The sequence below is a fragment of the Lagenorhynchus albirostris genome, chromosome 20 (genome assembly GCF_949774975.1).
Source record: "Lagenorhynchus albirostris chromosome 20, mLagAlb1.1, whole genome shotgun sequence".
Lineage (NCBI taxonomy): Eukaryota > Metazoa > Chordata > Mammalia > Artiodactyla > Delphinidae > Lagenorhynchus > Lagenorhynchus albirostris.
Genome location: NC_083114.1, coordinates 34,624,224 through 34,651,323, shown reverse-complemented (window position 1 = coordinate 34,651,323; position 27,100 = coordinate 34,624,224). Strand labels below are relative to the sequence as shown.

The window sequence follows — 27,100 nt, the reverse complement described above, 5'->3', positions numbered from 1 at the left end:
ATGGTACCGTCCGAGGAGGGGGGAACGGGGATTCTGAAGTCCTCTGGGTTCTGGTCTAGCACAGAGCCACCCCTCGAGCCGTGGCGTTGTGGTACCGCCCGCTGCCCTCTGATTGGCTGCCGAAGTCCCGCATTCGGGGCCAGATCGCCGCGCCGCCTTCAGTACGGCCCCGCTTGGCTCTGGTATTCCTTGTTGTCTGCGGGTTGTGGGGGCTCTGCGCCGCGGCCGTTAGTCATGTCGGGTAGGTGACACTTTCAGCGAGCAGCGGCAGCGGCGAAAAGGGGCCCGGCGGGGTTGGGCCGTCTTCCCGCCCACCGGAGGGCCCCGCGGGAAAGTCTCCGGCCCTGAGGGAGGCTGGGGTGGGGGTGGGGGTGGGGGGGCGGACGCTGCCGCCGCCATGTTGGACTGGAGGGACGCACGCTCCCAACGCTCTCCGTCTGCAAATCCCGGCGGGAGCGCCTCGAGCCCCCGGTCTCTTGGCCCTGTCCTTGGAACCCGAGGCGACGTGCTGCTCCCGGGGGAGGGTGTGTGAATCGGGGGGCGGAGGCCGCTACGCCATCGCAGGGGCGGGGGGAGCCCGTGATTAGAGCATCGGCCGGAGAGAATCGGTGCTTCTGGTTCTCCGCTCCGCCTCAGATCTTTCAGCGAGGCCTCCGGCCAGTCATCTCGCCGCCTCGTCCCTCAGTTTCCCCATCCGTGACGTGGAGCTGGGCCTTCCTGACTCACCCATTCATCAGGTGGGGGCCTTGACGCTCTGGGAGCCCTTTTAAACGACGTTGCGTGACACGAAATCCTACATACATGTCGTCATTCCCTCCGCACCAGCCTCCCGGATTCGAGATGCGGGTGCTTGCGTATAATTCCTCTTCACCCTTCTCTGTCATCTTCACCTCTTCAGTTGTTTATCTCCTGCACGAGCTTGAAAGTGAGCCCTGTTTATTATTGATGGACTCTTGTAGGTCCCTGTGGCATTTACGTTGAAACATACAGACCAAAGGAAAGGCAGTCTTCCATCAAGCACTTTAAATTGACAGAGGCACCCCCGTTGTGTGAAAGAGAAATAGAGGCCTTGGTCTTATCAGGACAGCCCGTTTAGGTCTTGCGAAAGTAGAATATAAAGTCCGGGACGTGGGTCTGCGCTTGGCTTAGCAGTCCAAGCTGCCACACAAGGCCCTCTGTTGTTGGGCACATCTCAGGCTGCAACGAAAGACCCGGCTCCCCACTTGCTAGGAACCATCCTGAGAATTACATGTTACTTTTCAGGTGGAAAAGCAGAACACGTCCCTGAAAGCCATATGGTTGGGATGAAAATGACTGCTGGCAGAGTATTTTACATTTTTTTAAGGGAGGACTTGTTGATATTAAAAAAACCAAAAACACAACCCCCACCCCCACCCCAGGTAATCCAGTTTTGCAGAAGAGTGGAAATATGTGACAAAAAGGAAGGAGCAGGCTGAGAGGAGACCAAATTAGCAAGAATGGTTGGACAGGGAAATGATAAACATTCTTTAGATTAACATTGATGTTAAGCCAGAAGGTTGATCTTTAAGGGGAAGGGGCATCTACCTGATGTAAGAGGCTGTTAATTGCACAGAATTTGTCTCTTTAATTCTTGCTCAAGCAAGAAATAATTTCTTACCCCAAAGGTGACATTGGTACATATTTTACCAGCTGCATAATTTGGAATGAAGTCTGGTAAAGCTCCACAGAAGTACATAGAAGTACACTCAGGAGGGTGTGTAACCCATCCGTGATGTAAAAAAAAAATTTTTTAAGATTCTCCCACCTTCATGCAGAAATTTACCATTTCAATGTATACAGTGCTCATTAAAAACCATTGACTTGTCTCGATTTTTGACATAATTATTGGTTTAAAGCAATGGCTTATTTTTGTAGGACTGGGTAGCTTTTATGGAAAATTAAGTTTTAGAGCTGTACCGTTTGTAAGATCCAGGATTTTCAGTGTGTCATAATAGTGTGTGAGCTGGGTAATCCATTATCCTTGGTCTTTAGAATTACCAAGACAGCACGCACTTGTCATTTTGTAATTTGAGTTTTTTTAACATCAAAATTGACTTTCATGTCAAAAAGAACTAATAATTGCTTGTTTCTACATTAAGTCAATTAGAGTTAGAATCTTTTAAGTTCTACTTAGTGTTGTTATATACTCTGTACATTTTGTAATTTGTGTATAAAAATAATACTTTCGACTTTGTATAAAAATAGGAGTAATGCTTTTGACTCCCCCCTAAACAACTAATGGCATTAAGTTTAGTTAAGTCCTTTAAACATTCCAAACTATATTGTAAATTTAACTTATCAAATTGACTCAGCCACTACAGGTGCCTGACAGGACAGACTTATAAGCGTAATAAAATAAATGCTTACATAATAAATAAATCAGAGTTGTAAATATTGTGAGTCAGACTCTCAGACAAATGTGAATTATCTGACACCTTTGAAGTTAAATCTAATATCAGTTATACATATAAAAATTACGAAGTCAAGAAACTTCTTTTGGCACTATGACAGCCTAAGATAACTTGTAAATCCTCTGTATACGAATAGCTAAAAATGCAAGAACTTACATAAAACAAAGGGCGAGCCCCTGCTGCCAGAAATGAAGTAGAAGCCAGCATAGTAGGCATAGAGAAGGGTGTAGGTCTCATTCAGAGACTTGGAGTTTATTGCCCAAATAACTAAGGACATGAAATGCAGCCTTGAGACCATTAGAGCTATGTAATGGGAACCCTTACATAAAACCTGGTTGTTTGAAGGACTGTATCTTCAGTGAAAGAATGAACTAGAAAAACCTTTGTACCAGGATAGGAGATAAGAAGGAAGCCTGGGCCTTGAGTGAGGGAAAAAAGTTTTTTCCTGAGAATTTGTAACTTGGGACCTGTGCTTCATACAGTTTCGGTGTACATTTAGATTAGTTATGAGGTCCAGGGAACCTCAGGCCAAGAAATTTAACATAAAAATTGGTTCTCGACTGACAGTAACCTTGGGGTTTCTAGTAAAAACAAACGAAAAACCTTTTCTGAGGAAATTTCAGAGCCTAGGTCACGAGGAATCTTACAGAAAAAACAAGCCTTGCAGAACATAAGTTCACAGTAAAACATTGCAGAATTCTGGAAGACAATTCGCCAAAATGAGAGTGACAGATGGTATTTGAATCCCTAATAGATAGTCTGAAAGCGAGTATTAATGTGTTTAAAATTATTAGAAACCTAAAAGAAGTAATCAACCCTAAGACCAAGACGTGGAAAATGGTTACGTAGATTTGAAAAAGAATCAAGTGTCAAGTGTAACTTCTAGAAATGGAAAAAGTGGCCAAGTAGAATTGCAGATAGACCTAGCAGAAGAAATAATTAGTGAGGTAGAAAATAGATACAATTACCCAGGATTCAGTTCAGAAGGATAAAGATGAAAATTGAAATTTTAAGAAGTATAGGAAATAGATTGTGAAGTCCTGTCATATATCTAATATGAGTTCGAGAAGGAGTAAATGGTGAAGAATTAATAGGTAGTTGAGAGTTTTCCAAAATTGATGGATCAAGAAGCAGTAGTCTCAAACATGAGACATAATCAATTCGTACCTAGATACATAAATGTGAAACTGCAGATTATGAAATACCAGTGACAGACCTATCAGAGGAAATAGAGAAAAGGTAAGATTGGTAGACTTCTTAGAAGTTTTAAGAAGCCACTAAATGATCTTTGGAATTTAGAGGAAAAATAACATTTGACCTTGACTTTTTTACGCAAATAAAAGACTAAGAATACCACTTTCAGGCCTTTGCTGAAAGAACTAATAAAAGAAATCCGAAAGGGAGGAGTGGGATGCAAAAAGATACAGAGGAAGCAAATGCAGTAGATAAAAAGTATTGACTGTGTGGAATCTAGAGTTTTAAAGTGGAAGCAAAAGATAACGGAAAGAAAAAGTGGAAGCAAAATAATAGGTGAAGGCTGTGATTGGCATTATAGCATTAAAGTTCTTGTATGCTAGTGGAGGTCGAAGATCATTTTGAGCTTTATCAAGAATGCATGTTAAGAATTGAACATACTCTTTAAATTATGAATAGTGACTTATTAAAAGAACAGAATTTGAACGCCTAACTTCCAAAGCAGTAGAGGGGGAAAGGGAGTAAGGAAAATCCAATAGAAGGAAGTTAAGGAGTTGAAAAAAAAAGACCCTGGTAAGTAGAGAGTCTAGTATAGGCTGGTAGGAATAAATAAAAAGTAACAATAATAAAAATATGAAAACATCAGTTGAAAGACAAAGATTTTCACATTGGGAAAAATTGATCTAGATGTATGCTCTCATACATCTAAAACATCAGAATAAGAAGTGTTAAAAGTATAGAGATAGAAAAATATTAATCAGGCAAACATCAACCAAAAGGAAGATTGTTTAGTTACATTACCAGTCAAAATAAAGTTTGGACATTTTTAATGATAGTCTTCATGTAATGTTAAAAGGAAATTCAAAAAAGAAAAAAAAGGGAAATTCACCAGGAAGCTGTAAATCTGTACTTTTATGTGCTTTAACAATATGGCCTCAAAGTGTAGAAAGCAAAAAAACACTCAGTGAAAGAAATTGACAAATACAGAGTGAAACAGGGCATTAAAAAAAATTTAAACATACTACTCTGTGTAATTAATAGATCGGGTAGACTAAACATGAGTAAGAATATGAATAATAGAACTAACAAGCATCATCTTACGGATTTACAGAATTCTTTCAACATTTAGATAATACAGTTCTTTTCAAGCACATAGGAGACATTTATGTAAGTAAAAGTGTTTACCAAGGGGAAAAGCGAAAAACAGCAAATCCTAACAGATACCTGGAATAGTACAGAAAATACCTTTTCTGGCTGCAATGGAATAAGAAGACAAAACCACAAGGAGTGTCAAAACCCTATACACTTGGAAATAAAAGCATCTCTAAATAATTCATGGGCCCAGATACAAGGCTCAAGTGTCAAGTACTCATAATGAGCAGTTGTTTAAAATGCCATAAATAACATTTATAAACTGATTTTCTCTGGTGAATGTAAAACATCTACTTTCACTAAGAGCTCGACTTGTTGGTCAGTACTCTTATTTCTATATTCTAGAGTTTTAAAGTCAGCCAGCTAAAGAAGTCAGATTTACAGTTTCAGAGAGCTGAAGTTGACTGAGTTAAGAGCTCTGATACTTATTAGATTTAAGCCAGGGTCATATGACATATGTGCTGTGTACTTCTATAATTTTTGCCTGAGCCAAAGTACAATAAGGTCTTGGACTCCACTCTGTTACTGGGAGAACCCACGTCAGTGCCTTGGGATATAATTTAACTTAAAGCTTCATGCATCCCCAGTGTATGTGTATTTGTTTTATTCATACACCCCCTCCTCCCACAGTAATCCTTTTTAGTTTCTGAACTGGTTGAAACTAACTTCCTTTGCCATTTGATAGATGCATCTAATCTCTTTATGATCCAGTTAGGTTCTGTATTCTTTTCATATTTTTCTTATTTGGTTAGTTACAAATCTAGTCATATTATTATGGGCAGTGATGCACAATTTTTTTTTTCATCTCAGGTAGCCTTATGTCCACATTCATAAAAGAAGTAGTTTGTGTCAGGATTTCATTCAATATTTTAGTAGTTAAGGATTAAAAAAATTCTTGTTCAGTCTGATTGAAGATCTCTACTGTAGAAAAGTGGCAAATTTGATGTCACCCACTTACACAGCCAGTGACAGTTTTCATATTGTAGCTTTATATGAATTGAATGAAAAAGTCATTGATGTGATTTGATATTTGGCGGGTTTTCAGAACTGTTCAACATCAAATAGTTTTATTCAGATTAGATGAGGTTGGGCCTAATAGCAGTTGAAGACTATCAGTCATTTTTTTGCAGTTGAAAGAGTATTTCATATGATATTCTTCTCTTACTCAATCACTAATAAAATTAGGTCATTCATTTGACTCTGAGGAGAAGCCTAGAGGGTAGAGCCTCTTCAAAAATTTTTGGAATAACCGACACTTTAAAGTATTGAGAAAAGTTCACAGTTCAAATTATTATTATTATTTTGACGTATATTACTCAACTCATGCCTTCCTTGGTAGTTTTTATTGCCAACAAGGAAGCTAGAGGTAAGTATTGCTGAGTCAGTATATACCAAGTGGCTTAGCTGCTTTTACCAAGTCTTTGGAGATCTTTTTGTTGCTGCTGACAGCCAAAGCAATCCAATCCAATCCAAGGGAATGGTGTATATGTTAGGCTGGCAAGGATATGACGTGAATGTAATCCTGGGGATTTATCTTAGAGTGTGCATTTCCCCCTTTTTGATCCTGATTAGTTTTTTTTAACAGATATCTTTTTATATATAAAGATAATATAACTTGAGCTTTTGAGTTTTTGTTGAAAGGATGGGTTTTTCACTGACTGTTTCTCATTTGTTCACTTGGTTTTTGTGACCATCAGGACATGTTTGTAGAGTAGTTGTTTTCAAAGCTGTAGTTACTGTAAATAGCTAATACTATTGGCACAGATTTTTCCTTGCACTGTATTTTTAACTTCTAGTTTTTCTTTCTGTAGTTTATGATATTTTCTTATCACATTTCATCTGTAAGAGCTAAAGTCAGCCTTTGAGGGAAGCCTAATTTTAAATAAGACTAAAAATTCTTTTTATGTGTTTTAGATTCCGGAAGTTACGGTCAGTCTGGGGGTGAGCAGCAAAGGTAAAGTATACGTACATTTCAATAATACCATGAACGAGTAGAGCTGAGAAAAAAGATAAATTTAGTCAGGCTTTCCTCTTAAGCTTTGGTATCTTGACGTCTTAAAAGAGTTAAATCTTAGCTTGTGAAGGGGAAAGAGTCAGCCTATGTACATAGGTGCTGTAAGATATTTTTCTTTTTTTAAAAGGCTGTTTGAATCAGTAAATATAGGTGCCCCCTAGAGATTAAAATGAATCTCATAGGTATTATAAAGATTGTTTTCTTTAAGAAATTATTTAGAAGAAACAGTTACTAAAAGGATTTAAGTAGTTGAACTATAACAGCTTAGAAAAAGCATTTAATTTTTTTGATTGTATATAATATGCTAAATGTGTTTTTTTTGGAGTGGATTTTCTTGAAGCACTATGATAGAAGTGTTTAGCATTTTTAAAATCATCCTCACCATGCTCACAATAAAAAGAAAAGTCTGTTTTTATGTGAATGTATACATGCAGTAGGATTCTCTTGCTTACCAGAAATACAGCCTTCACTTGTAGTATAAGTGTTTTGCAGCTCAGTGTGAGATATTCAGAAGAGCATCTCAGATACCTTCTGTCATCAAGTTTTAAGCTTCATGAAAACAAAACTGATTTGACTTTTTTATTCTCATGGGATAGACCCTCATAGTAGGCAACTAGCAAATGTTTTATTCAATGAAATAGTTTTATAAAGTTAAGAAATTCTGTTAGCACTTGATAGCTCTAAAATAGTAAGATTTTTTTTTGGCATATGTTTTATTTTTCTTTGGTATATATTCAGAAAGTTTGTTTCTGACTTGTTAAAGCTTATATGCACTAAAATTAAAGAAAGTTCAACTCCGAGAAAGCTGCATGTATTCATTCAGTCAACAAACTATGCCATCCTATGCTATGACACTGGAGATACAATATACTTTCGTTCTATGATAGTATTCTGAAGATATACATGCCTCTCATTACTGAGGCACTAACAATTGGATGTTTAGTGCCACACTGTGCATTTTCTAGGATGTTAGAGGCAAATTTAAGGCAAATGGTAGGAAGAAATTAATCTGTCACAGCACAGCTAAATTGATTAAAGCTCTAACTTAAAGAGTCATTATTTTTCTGCTTCAGATATTTATTATGGGTCTTGCTACCATGTAGTCACTCCCCTCCACCCCCAGCCTCCCACCCATCCAAGCATAATTCTGTTGGAATTTTCTAGCTCTGGTGAAGTTTTGTTTATTTGTGGGAGATTGTCAAAGCAAAACTTCTGGTGTGTGTTTGGCATTTAAGAGGTCTGGGCATGATTTTATTTATGTCTTTGACAGTCTTTGGTTATCACCTTTCAATTTAGACTCGAAGAGGTAGTTAGATCAACAGTTTCTCAGGAAAGAAGCTTGTATTTGAGTTGAAAGTTGAAAAGGAAGATAGGGTTAATTTAAGCTTTTAAATTCTAGCACATTTCTTTCAAGTAGTACACTTTTCTTTTACAGTTATTCTTCCTATGGAAATCAAGGCAGCCAAGGTTATGGACAAGCACCACAAGTAGGTTAAATATAAATTGAGTTCTTTATAAATAGTTTTAATCTTAAATATGCAGTGAAACTTGTATTTACCTAAATTTCAGAGCTATTCTGGCTATGGGCAAACTACTGATTCTTCATATGGGCAGAACTATGGCGGCTACTCCTGTTACGGACAAAGCCAATCAGGTTGGACTGATTTGTTAAATTTGCTGTTTTAGAAATTTAAAATCAGAACCTTTCCTAAATGGTATATCTATTTAATCTTTAGGTTATTCACAGTCCTATGGTGGTTATGAGAATCAAAAGCAGAGCTCATATGGCCAGCAATCTTATAATAACCAGGCACAGCAAAACATGGAATCATCAGGAGGGTAAGGAAACAGTGAAAGTACTGAGGTGTTGGGAAGTGGAAATAACACTTTGGGTATTAAACAGCTTTCACTAACAAAGTCCCAGCTTTAAACTTTTTTTTTTTTCCAGAAAAGTGTTGATGGTGTATGAATTTCACAGTTTTGTATTATAAAGAATGTGGAGATTGTCAATATTGATATTTGATTCTTATGATGTGTTATTTGTACAGTTAGTTTAGCTGTAAATGAATGCACATGATTTAAATGTTAAAATGTAAAATTTGAACCTCTGCTTTATACCTGAGATGAAATAAAAACCTGCCTATAAAAGGAGACTTATCAATGCTTACTTTTCATTTCCATTTTATTTTTTAACCATTTTAATGTATTTAATGTCCTTTTCAGGGGCAAAAATATTAAAGAAAAAAGTGCCAAAACCTATGCACTTATTTCAAATACCCTAAAAAATGTTTTAATTGTTAATATAGGTAGGTGAATATTAGCAATTTTACAGGTCTTATATATTTTTTTAAAATTTTCTGATTTGAGGAGCCTGTACTTGTTATTAATTTTAGTAATAGCAACTTACTTTTTACTGTGCTTTACAAAGTACAAATGTAGGGAATACTATCCAGAAAGCGTGTTACATTAGAAGGCTCTTCAAGCCTGGTTAGTTTTAAATTTAAGGAGAACCTTTTCATAAGGATGCATTTTTGGTAATGTGACGTATAAATGTGGACCAAAGAGAAATGTTAGATTTGGTTTGACAGTCATTCTAAAGTGAAGGTCTAGGGTTCTGACCTTTGTGATGTGCTTTGGGTAGGGAGTTGGGGAACCGATCTTTATTAGATTGTTTTGATCATTTGATGCAGAGTAAGATGTGACTATTAAGTTGTGAGGCCATTTTTGTCCCCCCCTCCACCTTTTTTTTTTTGAGTAAACATTAGAACTCAAATCCAATTAAGTGTTTCTTTCAACATTCCCATCCTGAGAGTAGGTAATTAATAGTCATATTGCTCAGAACATACTTAGAATTTTCTTTTTGAATTGCAAGAGAAAATAAAGCAGTCTCATTTGGTAGTTAGACTTTGTTTCAGTTAAAAAATGGCATCACAAAGCAAGTTCCTTCCTCTTACTCAGCAGATTAAAACTTTGAATGATTTATTGCTATTTTCTAAAATTTACTATTATTGAAGATGCTTAGAAGAATGTACTAAAGGTAAGGTTCTAAAGATAAGAAAATAGTCCCCAAAATATTATTAAATAATATTGTTGTTAAAACTGAGATAGAGCCTTTTACTGTAACTATTAAAAGGAGTCAGTACTTGCTGTGTCATGTTTGTTAAAGAGTCAGACATATTACTGTACTTTATGTCATCTTTAATTTTTTTTTTAATTCAAGGAGATGATAAAAACCATAGTGATTTTCTTGCTTCTCTACAGTTTTCAAAGGTGTGTGTGTTTTTTCTCATAATGTGACACCTCTTCAGTGATAGTAGAACTGTTGTTTGAAAGTCATTCCATTGGTGATAAGATTCTGTAGATAAAAGAGCTAAATGATTCCTACCAGAAAAGGGTAGTAAATGTGGATGAGGTCTAGCTGGGCAGGCCTCTTATAGCAATCAGTCTCAGTCAGCCTGCTGCAGTAAACAGTCCCTCTGTAAAATCGCTCAAGTTCTTGATTTCTGTTTAGCCAAGGTGGAAGAGCGCCTTCATATGACCAGTCAGACTATGGTCAACAAGATTCATATGACCAGCAGTCAGGCTATGATCAACATCACGGCTCTTATGCCGAGCAGTCAAATTATGATCAGCAGCATGATTCCTATAATCAAAACCAGCAGTCCTACCATTCACAAAGGGAAAATTACAGCCACCACACACAAGGTAAGATATGCTGACCTCTATTATTTTTCCTTTTTTCCCTTCATAGAATTGTGTATTGAATTCTGTATTAAAAGACCCACAGAGGATTTCAACTGTTTGTAAGAATTTAGAGTCACCCTGAACATATGTTCTGTCTCATGTCCATCAAAACTAGTTTATTAGATTGATATTTCTGAACTTCTTGGAGACTCCAGATGGTCACGTGATTTTTTGCTGGCTGAGTTTTTGAATTTCCTTTGTTGTCTCAGTCAACTGATCATTTGACAATGAATGCTGCTGCTACCAGTTCTTTTTTATAATTTAATTTAACTTTTAAACATTTTTTATTTTTTGGCCGCACCGTGTGGCATGTGGGATCTTAGTTCTCTGACCAGGGATCGAACCTGTGCCCCCTGCAGTGGAAGCACGGAGTCTTAACTACTGGACCTCCAGGGAAGTCCATGCTACCAGTTATCTGGGTACTGGTGCTGTATGTGATTTGAGGAAATTATGATCCTGTATTAGCCTTCTCTAACCTCAACTAAGAAGGACCAGTCATTCTTTATTTTATATATATCATTTTATATATATCATGATATTTAGGAATCTGATCAGCCATAAAAATGAATGCTTCAAGGGCAAAGGTCCTGCCTTACTCATTTTTGTACCTGCTCAATAAATATTTGTTGAATAGTTGAATGAATGAACAAGTGAATGAGTAAGAGTGGAAGCTCATTCACTGAATATCTTCTTCATTGAATATATTCACTGAATATCTCTCAGTTTGAAAATCTAGTTATTCCTTGTCTGTGTTTGATTTACACTGAAATATTTTCGACATGAAAAATAACTTTTAAGATTAGCGTATTCTTTTAAAGTATTTATTGATTGATTGATTGATTTGGTTGTACCAGGTCTTAGTTGCAGCTTGTGGGCTCCTTAGTTGTGGTAGGTGGGCTCCCCAGTTGTGGCTTGCCAGCTCCCTAGTTGTGGCATGTGAACTCCTGGTTGCGGCATGCATGTGGGATCTAGTTCCCCGACCAGGGATCGAACCCGGGCCCCCTGCATTGGGAGCGTGCGCCTTAACCACTGTGCCACCAGGGAAGTCCCTAAGATCAGGGTATTCTTTTAATTTATTAGAGTTCTGTACCTAATGTACTTTACTCAAACTACTCCATATTATCATCACATCAAATGGTGATATCCACATCACCATTTTGCTGTCTGACTTTGGTAGAATGGAATTTGACACACATATAAGTCTCATACATTTAATTCCAGATGGTGTTATGTTGACTTGCATTTGAGTTTTGTGCACATGTGCCATTTTCTGAAGGTCACAGGTGACCTAAAGAGCTATTTAATATTATGTTGTGGAAAGCCTTTGTCAGAAATTTCAAGTTGTTTATGTATGTATGTATTAATTTTCTTTTTTGTAGATGACCGTCGTGATGTGAGTAGGTATGGAGAAGATAATAGAGGATATGGCGGGTCACAGGGAGGAGGTAGAGGGCGTGGGGGATATGACAAGGATGGAAGAGGTCCTATGACAGGATCAAGGTAAGTTTTTAGGTACAGATGTCTACATTTCTTCTCTCTCTTCTTTTTTTTTGTTGTTGTTACTTAGCTGGTTCGATTCCATCATCTGATTTAGTTAAGAGGCCTATAAAAGATTATGTTGTAGAGAAGAGGACAGAAATTCAAAATTTATTTTCAGTCTTAAGATGTCACATAAATTACCTCAAAATAGGCTTTGTCAGCCGTTAGTTTATGTGGTATATATTAAATACCAATGGAGAAAAGTCCCCTACTATGGTGTGGTTAAACCACTTAACTATGTTTTTCCTGCCAGAGCTATTGACTCTAAACTCCTTTAAAAGATGACTCTGGGAAATCCAAGTGTTTTATATGTAGAAAATACAAGGTAAGTTAATTCTAGATTGGAAGGTGGAGAGGCTGTTCTTTAATCTTGAATCCCCTTGGGAAGGGAAAATATTAGGAGGCAATAGCAGATTATAAATTTGGGGTTGGCAAATGAGAGAAAGATTTTATGTAACTGAACTGTTTTGTCCCCATTCTTAAGTAAACAATTATTGAGATAATTAGTGCAATGTCACATACCGTTGCATATTTTGTCTAGACTAAGCTGTGGAAAAGGAATGACTTTTTAATTCAGCTTTCCTTTTCTCCATTGTTAGTGTTATCAGGTTTTGGTATTTATGGCATATGTTATGAAAGGTGGCTTTAAAATTACTTTCAAATATATGTGTAAGTCTAGCGCTTTTGCTCTAAAAATAGGAATGAAAAAGTAATTGACATTTATTGTCCTCAGATGAGGTTTGTAGGTTGCACATTTCGTGTGTAAAATATACAGGCTTAAAAGATAATTTGTGTTCCTTGGGAATTGAAATTGTCAGCCTGTTAACTGACAATATTATATCAATACCAGGTCACTCTTTTGCTTCTTAGGGACTGTTGTCTGTTCCCTGAGGTGACCTGAGAAAATCAGTTACATACAGCACTGTTAATTTTTCAAGTGAGCCAGGAATTTGATCTCATTGACTTTCTCTCTGTTTAGTGTATAGTGCTTTGGTCTGGCAAATCTAAAGTCTAAACATATTTGATAAATTTCTATAAGACTTGAACATTAAATGTCTTTTGATTGATAGCCGAAGTCAATTTATTAAGGTAAAACAAGTATATTGTATGCCTCTTCATTATCATGTGGATGTAAGTGAACAACGTAGAGTGGTATGGTGCTTACTCTCTACCTAATAGCCTCGCTCCCTCAAACAGAATCCCAAACAAGATAACTAACAGGTATATGTGATTTTCTGGTTAATATGTTTTAGATAATTGGCTGCCTTGGGATGCTATACGTTTTACAGCACATCATAGGTTTAATTTTCTTCATAAGGAAGTTATAATTATATCTATAGATGATCTCTGAAACTATGACAGTGTCTGACGGAGAATGGTAGAACCCCACTTTTCAGGAGGAGGAGGGTAGGGAAGTCTTTAAAAATATGTTTTCGTTTTTGAGAGATGACTTATCTTAGAATCAGAGTTGAAAGGACCTTGAGTGATCCTCCTGCTAAAAGAGGGAAGATCTGTATCTTAACCAACCCTGGGCATACCAGTTTTAAGCACTTCGATAAACCTCTTTGGCAACATTTCAGTATAATTTTTGGCCCAGGTACTGAATCATGAACTAAGTTTTTGAGTGTCAAATCTTTTTATTTAACTTTAGAACCTCTTCAAACAAAATCTTGTGTAGAAGCCCAGGATGTATTAGGTCAAAATGATGGTGATCTGGTTCAAGTCAGGGTAGGGTTTTTGGGGAGAGGTCTTACCCAGTTGCTGTCTGTATACTCCCTCCCTCCCCCCACCCCACCCCACCCCCTTAGCCAGTAAATGGAATGTGCATGAAATGCCTTTTTAAGAAATTTATGTGGATGATTATACTTACTCTCTATATTGGATGGGCAAACTTTTTATGTGAAAGGCCACATAGTAAATAATTGAGGCTTTGCAGGCCATGCGGTTTCTTTTGCAACTGCTCAGCTCTGCTCCTGTATAAATGAATAAACATGGTTGTGTTCAATAAAACTTCATTTATGGATACTGAAATACGAAGTTCATATAATTTTCATGTGCCACAATATCTTGTTCAGGATGTGATTTTTAGCTTATTTACAGGGGTGAAGTGTTTCAAATTAAAAAAAAAAAAAAAAAGCCCAGTTTCAGGGCTTTTTTTCCCCTTACACTTGGTTTTACATTTAAGTACCAGAAATACCCAAACATTTTTTGTTAGTCTTCATCAACACTCCCATTTGTGTTCGTAATCATCTTACTTAAAAATAGCAAGGTTGAAAATATGATCCTTTCAGGGCTGTTTGAAGAATATCTGGCATTAGTTGGGTTTATAATTAAAGAAGGGGCACAGTTTGCAGGTGAAGGTTTGATGTGTGGTAAAGGATATGACATTCTTAGACTCAAGTTGTATGATTGCTTGACTGCAGGAAGAATTCAGACCAAAGGAAGCTGTGAGCTTTCCAATTTTGGAAGAGAAACATGAAGACTATAGGGACTATAGGAAACAGTGTTTTTCTTTGAAGAAGCAGTTGCAGCAAAAGAGATTGAATTTCTAATTGTTATCTAAAGTAGATCAGTGGCCTCCTACTGGACTAGAAGCTTAAGGCCATACATTTTCTCAGTGCTTTTAACTTTAGCATTGTGCTGAATGCATTGCAAAATTACTAGAACTTTATAGATAACCGTTTTCCATTATTAGCATGTCATCAAGTTAAGTAGATTTTTTAGGCTTTAATATCTCAAGTCTCAAAAAAGTTATCTTAAATTTTGAATGTCTTCTTATAAGAGTTTTTTTGTTTTTGCGGTACGCGGGCCTCTCACCGCTGCGGCCTCTCCCATTGCGGAGCACAGGCTCCGGACGCGCAGGCTCAGCGGCTGTGGCTCACGGGCCCAGCCGCTCCGCGGCATGTGGGATCTTCCCAGACCGGGGCTCAAATTCGTGTCCCCTGCATGGGCAGGCGGACTCTCAACCACTGCGCCACCAGGGAAGCCCTTATAAGAGTTTTTGAATAGCTCTCTTAAAAATGTGCATGTGTGCTGGTGATAGTCCCGCCAGTGCTGCCCAATATAAATATAATGTGGGTCAACTGTGAGCCATATGTGTAATGTAAAATTTTCTAATAGCCACATTAAGAAAAATAAACAGCTGAAGTTAATTTTGATAATACATTTTATTTAATCTAACATCACAAATATTTTATGTAATCAGTATAGAAATTATTGAGATAATGCACATTCTTTTTTTTATCCTAAGACTTTGAAATCCATTTTGTATTTTACATTTAGAGTACATCTCAATTTAGACTCTCCATATTTCAAAAGGTCAGCAGTCACATATGGCTAGTAAATGTTGTATTGGATAGTGCAGCTCTAGAATGGTAGATTCTTGGTCTTCTGAAATGTTGGTAAATTACTAGTATGAAAAATCAAACAGAACAGTTTTTAAAAAACTAATCTTTTTCAATATTTAGCTAAGTTCCTTTTTCTCTCTGTGTATTGAATTTTCTGGGAATAAAGATTCCTATATTGTCCTTTTACTTCTTGGCAGTTTTAGTCCTTGAATACAGATATATTTGGATTTTTAAAAATTAAATTTTGGGAATAGAGACTCTGTCAAAGTATATTTTCTTTCTTGACAAGCACCTGAAATTAAATCTGACTGTCGTCTCTAAATATGTAATGCTGTAACAGTGAAAGAACCCTCAGAGTCTACCCTAGAGTAGGCTGCTCACTGTGGTTTTGAACTTGGGACGATTTCTGTCGTTGAGTCAAGAATATACAATTGATTTTCCTATGCGGGGGGCACTCAGCCATAAATTTTGAGTATTCTTATGTCTCTAGTAAATACCTTTACTTCTTTACATTAAAGTGTCCTTACTTCAGAAATTCTTTATGTGTACAAGTTTGTTTCTTTTCCTGGGAGGAAAACAAATTTGTTGTGGCAACATCTTGACTCAGATGTTCACATGCCTTTGTGTCTTAATTTGCTAGTGGGGCCTTAACTTAGTTTATGGAAAAGGGACATGTAACTTGGCTGCAGATTTGAAGAAAGATTCTTAACCACAGGCCCATCTTCTGTTAACTGATTTAATAGTGGTACTATTTGAGGTTTATTTACTGTGTTTAATATAATAAATTTCCTAGTAAGGAACTATAATTAATATGAAATTTCTTAATAAGGAAAGAGAAAAGCGACTGAAACATTGGAACTTGAAAGAAAGCCTCACATAAAATTATAGGTCATCCAGACCAGTGCTTCTCTAACTGTAATGTACATATGAACTCCTTGGGGATCTTACTAAAATGCAGATTCTGATTTAGTAGGTGTGGGATGAGCTTGCTTTTCTGAGATACTCCCAGGCTCTGCCTTTGCTGCTATTCCATAGACCACCTTTCAGGTAGTAAGGGTGTAGACCATTATTTTGCGAAGGAGGAAACTGAAGCCTAGGGAGAATTACTGACTTCTCCAAATTTTCAAGATTGATTAGTGATAGTTAAGACTATACCCTGAGACTCCTACTTTGAAGACTAGTACTTTTTCGAATGTACTTATGGGTGTTTCCTTATTTACGGCCATTGTGTTTGAAGTGTTCAGCTGCTGAATTTTCAAAGGAAATGCTCAGTAATGATGACTTAAGTTAAAATGCCATTGTATGGAGGAATAGAAAATTATAAACATATTCAAGTGTCGTTTGTTTTATATCCTTTATATTTTACCAGGGGTATGTCCTTTTTTAAAAAATTGTTCAAAGTTATATTGCTGGCCAGAATAGAAATTTTAGGAAGTACTTGATATATGAAATTGCATATTTTCCCTCCATTGTGGTCAGATAAACAATTTGGTACTTGGTTAAGTTGGCAGCAGAATAATTAAGTGGTGCCTCTTCCAGCACTTAATTGTGCAAATATCCTATTTAAAAAAAAATACTTTATCCTGGGTACTTTAACGTCCTGACATAGAAATGTGGGTTTAATATATTCTTTTTTTTAAAAAATTTTATTTATTTTTGGCTGCATCGGGTCTTTGTTGCTGCACACGGGCTTTTTCTAGTTGCAGCGAGCGGGGGTTACTCTTCGTTGAGGTGTGCGGGCTTCTCACTGCGGTGGCTTCTCTTGTTGCGGAGCACGGGCTCTAGGTGTGTGGGCTTCAGTAGTTGTGGCTCGCAGGCTCTAGAGCGCAGGCTCAGTAGTTGTAGCACACAGGCTTAGTTGCTCCGCAGCATGGAGGATCTTCCTGGACCAGGGCTCGAACCCCCCGTCCCCTGCATTGGCAGGCGGATTCTTAACCACTGCACCATCAGGGAAGCCCGATTTAATATTTTCACTAGCTCTTTTTTCATCATTTTTAGAATTCTCATGATCATCTTTGAAGAAACCTGAGATATCTTGTTTCTAATAAGATTTTCAGCAATTTAATCTCAGAACTCTGTTTGGCTTCCTTTCCTTAAAGAGTTAAGCTATGATATATAGGCCATTTAGAAGTATGGGTTGGTGGGAGGGCTTGGGTGATGTTCTGAAAGAGAGGTCTTAGACACTCAATAGGAAACTATATATATGAAAGACCTGAGCTTCGCTTTGTCTGCATAGCCTTGAAATATTGTTATTCTCCTTTTTAGATTTCTTGGGCATCAAATAAAAATTAATGGCGAGTTAAGTTGCGTGTGTCCATACCTATGCTAGTTGCAAGGGAATTTTTTTTTACGTCAAGGTAGTAGAATAGACTTCTAAAGAAAAAATTCTTTCCCATTTAGTCAGAGTGGTTTTTCTCAGGATGGCTCAAGAAAGGCCATCTAGAGGGCAGGGTTATTACTAAAGCAGAGGCTTTTAAGCAGTGAAGAGACATTAGTATATTGGATTAGTTTCTTGGGTTATAGTAGAAGATTAGTAGTATTAGAAAATTAGATATCACCATCTGAAAACTTCGGGTGTTTTTGTATCCATGTCAGCACATGAATCTTAGAGGATTACATAATTCAGTTAAGAGAAACAAGCTTTCAATGTATGAGCATTTAAAGAGTTTCTTGATAAGAGAGATCTTAGATTTCTTACATAAAGCTATGCACACAAGGGCCATTGACTTACCTGGCAGTGGAAATTGCCAAATAAAGTCATTTTCTTGTGGAGTATGTAGCGTTCTGTCTCTGATATGGTCTACTGATTGGTGTACAAGAGCATTCGGCAGCATGAATGTCAGTAGCTCTGCTGTGAAGAGAGCTAGCATGTTGCAGTGGGCATGGAATAGGAGGGCAGTGTAAAGTTATGCTTTCTTTTAGTGCTCATTTTACCAGATATCTGAATGATTTGAATTTTTAAGACTGCTTTCATTCAGTCTCACTTTTGTGTATATTTGTACCTCACTTTTTTCTTCATCTCATAAAACCCACCGTTTGGTGTCACAGTAGAACGTAGTGCTCAAGTTTTTACCTCTCCCATTCTGCTATCAGAATTTTAATCTTGCTTTATATTTTTCTCCTAGTCTTTTTCTCATATTTAACAAAAATATCCCCTTTAACAAAAATATTTCCCTTTAAGGGAATATTGATATTCATCTTGAATTCTTAAACTTTTAATAAAACTTAATTTATATATTTACTTTGTGAATCTGTGATGGTTGCAAGGATTTTGGAAAATTTTTTTTTAACATCTTTATTGGAGTATAATTACTTTACAATGGTATGTTAGTTTCTGCTTTATAACAAAGTGAATCAGCTATACATATATCCCCATATCTCTTCCCTCTTGCATCTCCCTCCCTCCCAGCCTCCCTATCCCACCCCTCTAGGTGGTCACAAAGCACCGAGCTGATCTCCCTGTGCTATGCAGCTGCTTCCCACTAGCTATCGGTTTTACATTTTTTTTTTCCCGGTTTTACATTTGGTAGTGTATATATGTACACACCACTCTCTCACTTTGTCCCATTGACTTCTCATGCCTTGGTTATTATTACTGTTTTAAAATGATTTCTTTCCCCTTGGAAAGAATGTTTAGCATTCTTCCTCTTGTGCCTCCAGTTTAAGTGGATTTGAATATTATCCCTTTGGCTTGGGGTTGGGAAAATTTTAAAATAAGAGTATATTAGGTATGTTCTGTAATAAGCTTGAAAAGGCACCCTTGTGGAAATAGATCCTTGGGGAAACATTTAGGTGAAAACAACATTTTGAAGTCTATGAAATGAAATTTACTGGAAAGTTAGAGGTGCTACTGTTTTCCTGGGCGCTCTACTTGTGACAGTTAAGTATAGATTGAGCCCAGGGCTCAGCACATTAGAGACCTAAGGAAGAAATCATTTCTTCAATTTTTCCTCTGCAGTGGTGGTGACCGCGGTGGCTTCAAAAATTTTGGTGGTAAGTGCTGAGTATCCCAAAATGTTTCAGTGGAAATGCTATATAAACCTAAAAGCCACCAATATCCCGCAGACGTAGTCTAAGCCCTTTCTTACTCTGTTGAGGCTGGTGTGTGTTGTGTGCTTAAAAAAAATTATATATATGCATATATATATATCTCAAAATATTAAAAAGACGAAGTTGATCTCAAACAGTCCAATGGGTTTCTACACAGTGAATTTGCATGAAAGAGTCTGGTGACCAATGAATGAGACCTTCACTGGATTTTGTCAATATGTTTTTTAATAAAGGTAGCTGACATGGTGTTTTTAAATTATTACGGTTTTCCAATCAGCCTTCACAACCAGAACTTAACAAAAGTGATACTAGTGTAATGCCAAAGTGGCTGGTGCCGTCTGGGACAAGTTTAAGGGAATATTGACATTCATCTTGATTTCTTAAACTTTTAATAAAACTTAATTTATATACTTACTTTGTAAATCTGTGATGGTTACTTACAAGGATTTTGGAAGTATTGACTTTTCATGCCTTGGTTATTATTACTGTTTTTAAATGATTTCTTACGAGTTGCCTTAAATAGCTTTCTTTTTCTTTTTCTTTTTCTTTTCCCTTAGGTCACAGGGATTATGGACCCAGACCAGATGCTGGTAAGGTTTATGGTAGTTTGTGACTCTTCCATTAAGAGAATGTTAGTTTTCCATTTTTTCAAAGGAGAAATGTGTGTGTTTGGAGGAGTTAGTACAGGAGGAAGATTTGATTTGATAATGCTGCCAGAACCAGGGAGCTTCACTTCTAAAGATGTACTAGCAAGAAAAGTTCAGGGGGATTGATTGGAAAGTTTGCTAGGAAAAATTACTATGTTTGTGCTTTCCCATGCTCTCTACTTTTTCTTTTGTGAAGAAATACTTGATTTTGTACTGCTAATTAGCATTATTTGTTTAATTACTGCAAATCAAGTATGAGAGAATTGGTATGATTGGGGAATTAGAATAGCTGTGTTTAAGAAAATATTACAGTGGATTGATAGTCTGGTCAGTGGGCCTAAGAAACCTGAATTCATATATGAGAGAATTGTCTTACTCTGGGCAGAGGTCACTAATTTCTTTTCTTTTCTTTTCTTTTTTTTTTCTTTTTTACAAAACATCTTTCTTTCTACGTGTGCCTTTCTTTTTGTTTTTTTTTTTTGGCTGTGTTGGGTCTTGGTTGCTGCGCGTGGGCTTTCTATAGCTGTGGCGAGCGGGGGCTACTCATTGTTGCAGTGCACGGGCTTCTCATTGCAGTGCCTTCTCTTGTTGCGGAGCAGGGGCTCTAGGTGCGCGGGCTTCAGTAGTTGCGGCACATGGGCTCAGTAGTTGTGGCTCGGGCTCTAGAGCGCAGGCTCAGTAGTTGTGGCGCATAGGCTTAGTTGCTCCACGGCATGTGGGATCTTCCCGGACCAGGGATTGAACCCGTGTTCCCTGCATTGGCAGGCAGATTCTTAACCAATGTGCCACCAGGGAAGTCCTCAGAGGTCACTAATTTCATGTACCTTTATATTTTCAAATGAAATTCAAGGCTGCCTGGAGCCTTTTGAAAGTTATGTAGAGATTAAAAATCTATTTGAGCCAAAACTTTTTTTAAAATTAATTAATTTTAATTAATTATTTATTTTTGGTTGCATTGTGTCTTCGTTGCTGTGCGCTGGCTTTCTCTAGTTGTGGCGAGCAGGGGCTATTCTTCGTTGCGGTGCGCGGGCTTCTCATTGCAGTGGCTTCTCGTTGTGGAGCACGGGCTCTAGGTGTGTGGGCTTCAGTAGTTGTGGCACACGGGCTCAGTAGTTGTGACTCGCGGGCTCTAGAGCGCAGGCTCAGTAGCTGTATATATTGAAATCAGAACTTTTGTTTTTATTAAGATGCTAAAGTATTCTATATGGATGGCAATTTCTGAATTATCCCTTGATGGACTGAATTTATGTGCATCTTTCTTGTTTTGTTATACTAATCCAAAAGTGTGCATGTAAGGTAAGGTGTGTGTCAAGGTGCCCCTACTCTCTGGTATATATAAAGCTTATTGCAATGAATGGGAAACCAGCAATTCTGCTTGGCTTGCTTGGAAGTTCAAGGTGTCAGATTTGGGCAGTTTTCTACTAGAAAGCTTTAAAAGTATTGATTAGCCAGAAAGAATTAAAACTCTCCAAAGAAAGGAATGCTACTTTATACTAACTTTCTTCATCTCTTACTGAGCTTGAGTCCTGTATCTGAATCTGAAGAGTGAGATTTGTAAGGTTTCCCTTAATTGGTCTATGTATTTGACATAGTGTGGACTTGATCCACTTTACGTGAAGTTTAGTTGTGAGAATTGACCTACCAAATAACTGTTATGACCACTTTGCATGTTTATCTAAGAGGTTTCATGTATTGGTCCTTTTTCCTTTTGGTCACAGAAATAGTTGAATATTGAATAATAAATCATTATTCTTGATTACTAAATAGGATGTAGTAAACCTAAGGAATATGTAAAATTAATCATGGTTTTTTTTTCCCCCATAGATTCAGAATCTGATAATTCAGATAACAACACAATCTTTGTACAAGGACTTGGGGAGGGTGTGTCTACAGATCAAGTGGGGGAGTTCTTTAAACAAATAGGAATTATCAAGGTGAGTAAAAAATTGGCTTATGTTGAAAATCTCATAATTATCGACATATTCTGGTTAAGATACATAGGTTACATAATAAGCCCATACTCCAGTAAGGCTTGTCTCTTCAAGTTCCCTGATGCACATGCTCACCCATGTCTGTAGGCCTTTGCTAAGTTTGCTAAAATACATGAAGATTTTTATTCCTCGCTTGTGTGTACCTTTCCACAGCCTTCCACAGCTTTGGCTTTCAATCTTAGGACTCTAAACATAGTCTCTGCCTAGCTCCTAAAATTGTGAGAACCAAATGAAATTGTGAAAACATTTTTATATTCTGAAATGCCAACATATGAAAACCCAAGTTATTACTAACAACTTTTTATGTTGGTATTTAATGTCTGCTATATATTTGCCCAGTATAATAATGCTTTATTTCATAACTTTATTGTACTTAAGTGTCTCATGCACTGTTTGTTTCATGCATATATTTTCATCTCCTAACTAGAAAGCATTTAGATTAGTGTTAGTAGATTGAAGCATTTGCCTGATATCAGTTTGCAGTTGCTCTTGTTTTGGTGTCCGTGGAATTACTTTTTTTTCCTCCTTCTTGGAGAGTAAAAATTTCTTAAGAAATTATTAATTACACATGAAATATGTAAAAAATTCACACAGTTCTTGTCTTCCACTCCCTTCTCAACAAAATCCAGTGTGTACGCCTTAATGGTAATTTATTTATTTGCTTGGTGAACATTCTTCCTGGTCTTTTTTTTTTTTAAGTTTTACAAGGTATATATTTATATGAAGTATTATCTGTTTTCTTTTTTGTGGGTTTAAAGAAATTATACATGGATAAAACAGTATATACTGTGTATCATTTTTTTAGTTTGTTTTTCACTTAATGTATTTTAGAGAGTTTTCTTTTTCAGAACCTACAGATAACTTCATTTTTATGTTAAGTTGATAGTATTTATTGTATGGATATGTAAATTCCTTTAAAAAATAAAATTTTAATTATCTATGTGGTTCTTGATCACTTTTTCTTAAAATACTGACACCCACTTGTTTGTTCCTCAGACAAATAAGAAGACTGGAAAACCAATGATAAATCTGTACACAGACAAGGACACAGGAAAGCCAAAAGGGGAGGCAACAGTATCATTTGATGACCCTCCTTCAGCTAAGGCAGCCATTGACTGGTTTGATGGTATAGCTCATTCATATAGTTTCTTTTTTTTTTAATTTATTTATTTGGTTGTGCTGGCTCTTGGTTGTGGCAGGCGGGCTCCTTAGTTGAACTTGCCGGCTCCTTAGTTGAAGCAGGCAGGCTCCTTAGTTGCAGCTCCAGGGCTCCTTAGTTGCGGCATGCATGTGGGATCTAGTTCCCTGACCAGGGATCGAACCCGGGCCCACTGCATTGGGAGTGCAGAGTCTTATCCATTGCGCCACCAGGGAAGTCCCTCATTCATATCGTTTCAACGTGTGGTTTGGCTAAATGTTTTCTAGTATTGAAGTCAAAATATGTTCTCGTAGACGGTGATTATCTTCATGTTTACTTTTTTAGATATTCTATTGAGAATACAGGCCAGAGTTTTTACATACCTTTAGAAATGAGATGAACTCTGTCTAAAATATTTCCTTATGTCATGCTTTGTGCTTAAGGCCACCCTAATAGAGATGTAGAGGGTTGGCCTGGTTGACTATATTCTTTTTAAATTTAGGTTAATTTCCCTTAACATATAATCTTAATACGTACTTAGAAGAAACAGTAAGACTTTTTTTCCCCCGGAAAATAAGAAAATATGGGAGAGTAGAAGAAAGGAGTAAAGCATCCATAGTTCTCTACATAGAGACAACTACTGGTATTAACTTTTCCTTCCAGTTAGTTTTTTAAAAATGAATAATTAATTTTTGGCTGTGTTGGGTCTTTGTTGCTGTGCGCGGGCTTTTTTTCTCTAGTTGCAGCGAGCGGGGGCTACTCTTCGTTGTGGTGTGCGGGCTTCTCATTGTGGTGGCTTCTCTTGTTGTGGAGCATGGGCTCTAGGCACGTTGGCTTCAGTAGTTGTGGCAGGCGAGCTCAGTAGTTGTGGCTCGCGGGCTCTAGAGCACAGGCTCAGTAGTTGTGGTGCACGGGCTTAGTTGCTCTGCGGCATGTGGGATCTTCCTGGACCAGGGCTTGAACCCGTGTCCCCTGCATTGGCAGGAGGATTCTCAACCACAGTGCCACCAGGGAAGCCCCTTCCTTCCAGTTTTTTAAAATAGTTTATCATTATACTCCAAATGTAGTTTTGTCTCATGCTTTTTTTCACTTAACGTCTTAACATAGTCATTTCCCCATGTTATTATAAATTCACTGTTTTTTTTGTACCCTAATTTAATAATAACTAACACTTACTGCATGTTTACTGTGGTTTATGAGCTAGGCATGGTTCTAAGAACTTTATGTGCGTTAACTCAGTTTGATCTTCACAGTAACCCTATAAGATGTACCCTTTTATTACCATTTTACGGATGATGAAACTCAGGCACAGAGAAGATAAATAATTTCCAAGACCACAGAATAAGTGGCAGGGTCAGGACTTAAACTCAGGCAGTCTAGCACCATTGTCTGTGAAGTGCTAAACTATGCTGGATTGACAGGCACTTGTGGTCCCTTCCAGTTCCAAGAGTATTGCACCTGTGTCTTGCAAGACATAATTGCATTTCTTTACTTCTTCACAGATGAGGTTATGATAACTCTGTCTTCACCTCCATTTTCTTTACTTTTTTGCCCTACTCAGGCCCCATCACCTTGCTCTTGAAGGCTAGGTCCATTCTCCCTCACTTTTCTGCTTGTGTCATAGTTTCTGTGAATCATAAAACTATCATAGCTTATGATATGTTAAAAAAATTATTGTGCCTTTCCCCCATAGGGCAAACGAGCCTCTTAACAGTAACTCCATAGTTCAGCTCTCACCAGGTCTTTTTACAGCTTTTAAAATACTGATCCATGCGTTTCCTATTTAAAAGTGCTTGTCATACCATCTGACATTGTGGAAGGTTGCCAGTCACAACAATTAGGACTTCGGTGAGAGTGCTAAGACTCCTGGATTTATAACTATTTTATGACTCCTTGGGCACCTTTTCCTTATATGTCAGTTCTCTTATTTAATATAAAGTGAAAATTTCTGTCTCTAAGGCCCTGGGACAGCAGAATATGTGTATGTATGCATGTATATAAGTAATCACATATGCACACATTTTTTTTTTTTTTTTTTTTTTTTTTTGTGGTACGCGGGCCTCTCACTGTTGTGGCCTCTCCCGTTGTGGAGCACAGGCTCTGGACGCGCAGGCTCAGCGGCCATGGCTCACGGGCCCAGCCGCTCCGCGGCATGTGGGATCTTCCCGGACCGGGGCACGAACCCGTGTCCCCTGCATCGGCAGGTGGACTCTCAACCACTGCGCCACCCGGGAAGCCCTGCACACATTATTTTTAAAGATACTACTTGTCTAAGGTAAAAAACATTTCAAACGGTACCAAGAGTATATAGTAAAAAATGAGTTTCCTTTCCACCTTTTCACCTACTGGAGTTAAGCACAATAGGCCGTGTATAGACAGGCATATGTGTGCACATGCATGCACATACACACTCATTCCCTTTAAAAAAAAGAAATGGTAGCATACTACATACATTGTTCTGTACTTGGCTTTTTTCATGTAAAATTTTAGATGGTTTTTTTTTTGTTTTTTTTGTTTTTTGTTTTTTTTGCTTAGTAAGAAATGACTGTCTCCTTGTGACAGATCTGCTGTATTTAGTAGATTGTGTCATGTTCTAGTACAGTTACCTTGACTCTTTGGAACACTAGTGTGTTTGAATTTCTGTGAGGACATGTCAGTTATTCCTCTGGAACTAAAAATTTGTAAGTTTTATATTTTTGAGAGGTGGAGATGTAGAATAGCATTTCTGCAAAACCATTTCTTTTTTTTTTTTTTAGGAAAAGAATTCCACGGCAACATCATTAAAGTGTCTTTTGCCACCAGAAGACCTGAATTCATGAGAGGAGGTGGAAGTGGAGGTGGGCGACGAGGTAAAATATTTATTGCTCACAGGCCTGGGTATTACACAGAAGGTTTGGATTTGAGTTCATGTTCTGTCCCTGTTGTGTGAACTTGCTACTACTTCTCTCTCCCTATCGGTCTTTTTCCTTCTATCTTAAAAGTGAGGTACAGAATAGGAGATTAGGTAAATAAGGTGTCGTAATAGCTAAGAAATTGGTGGAAGAAGGTTCCAGAAATCTCTTTGGAAAGCTATATAAAGCAGTTTGTTATTCACCTGGACATTAGGAGGTAGTTGTTTAAATGGTACCTAATTAGGTAGTTAATCTGACCAGTTTGGGAGTTCCCTGATATGTTGATAGTTACTTGTAACTCTTTCATTTCCATTGTGTCTAATTCCTTAAATTTGGAATATGTCTTCTCACTTATCCTTTATCCCTGAGATTCTGAAACTAAGGAGGGCATTATAGAAAGTGGACTTCGAAGTTTTTTAGTGCATTATTTGCACTTAAATGTGTGCCTGGGGGTCTTCTTCCACATCTCCTGCATTGACTAAATAAGTAAAGCCCCAAATCAAAGAATCATGGAGTCCTGCCATAAGGGGTTAATTTGAGGGGGTGCTGCCCAGTTATTGATGAACACTTGCTCTTAGTTCTTTCGTCTGATGGTTTTCCTCTGCTTTGTTAATGTCTGCTACTGATTCCTCCCCACTCCTTACTTCCCCCAGGCCGTGGAGGATATAGAGGCCGTGGAGGCTTTCAGGGGAGAGGTGGAGACCCCAAAAGTGGGGACTGGGTTTGCCCTAATCCGTAAGTATACCATTTATTTTGGTAGATGTAAGAGTTGGGATTGGGGTTGGAAGGTACAAGAGGGGGTTCTGAATCCATTGGAAACTATTGAGCATTTTATTTTCCTCCTTTCTCAGGTCATGTGGAAATATGAACTTTGCTCGAAGGAATTCTTGCAATCAGTGCAGTGAGCCCAGACCAGAGGACTCTCGTCCCTTAGGAGGAGGTGGGTCAGCCTTTAACAGCA

The 27,100-nt window shown here is 37.6% G+C and overlaps 1 protein-coding gene across 2 annotated transcripts in view; it reads left to right on the top strand.

Annotated features, from left to right (window-relative positions):
* TAF15 (TATA-box binding protein associated factor 15) overlaps positions 1 to 27,100 on the top strand; it is a 29,249-nt gene continuing 2,149 nt past the window's right edge. The window contains exons 1-14 of one of the 2 annotated variants that reach the window (XM_060134350.1): positions 1 to 241; positions 6,693 to 6,732; positions 8,228 to 8,279; positions 8,362 to 8,446; positions 8,529 to 8,631; positions 10,304 to 10,497; positions 11,916 to 12,036; positions 19,381 to 19,415; positions 20,030 to 20,062; positions 21,944 to 22,053; positions 23,107 to 23,236; positions 26,005 to 26,097; positions 26,793 to 26,874; positions 26,991 to 27,079. In XM_060134350.1, the coding sequence (XP_059990333.1) occupies positions 1 to 241; positions 6,693 to 6,732; positions 8,228 to 8,279; positions 8,362 to 8,446; positions 8,529 to 8,631; positions 10,304 to 10,497; positions 11,916 to 12,036; positions 19,381 to 19,415; positions 20,030 to 20,062; positions 21,944 to 22,053; positions 23,107 to 23,236; positions 26,005 to 26,097; positions 26,793 to 26,874; positions 26,991 to 27,079 (1,408 nt within the window). Of the gene's footprint in view, positions 242 to 632; positions 738 to 6,692; positions 6,733 to 8,227; positions 8,280 to 8,361; positions 8,447 to 8,528; positions 8,632 to 10,303; positions 10,498 to 11,915; positions 12,037 to 19,380; positions 19,416 to 20,029; positions 20,063 to 21,943; positions 22,054 to 23,106; positions 23,237 to 26,004; positions 26,098 to 26,792; positions 26,875 to 26,990; positions 27,080 to 27,100 lie in introns of those variants that run through there. The other variant, XM_060134351.1, reaches the window with a different exon arrangement.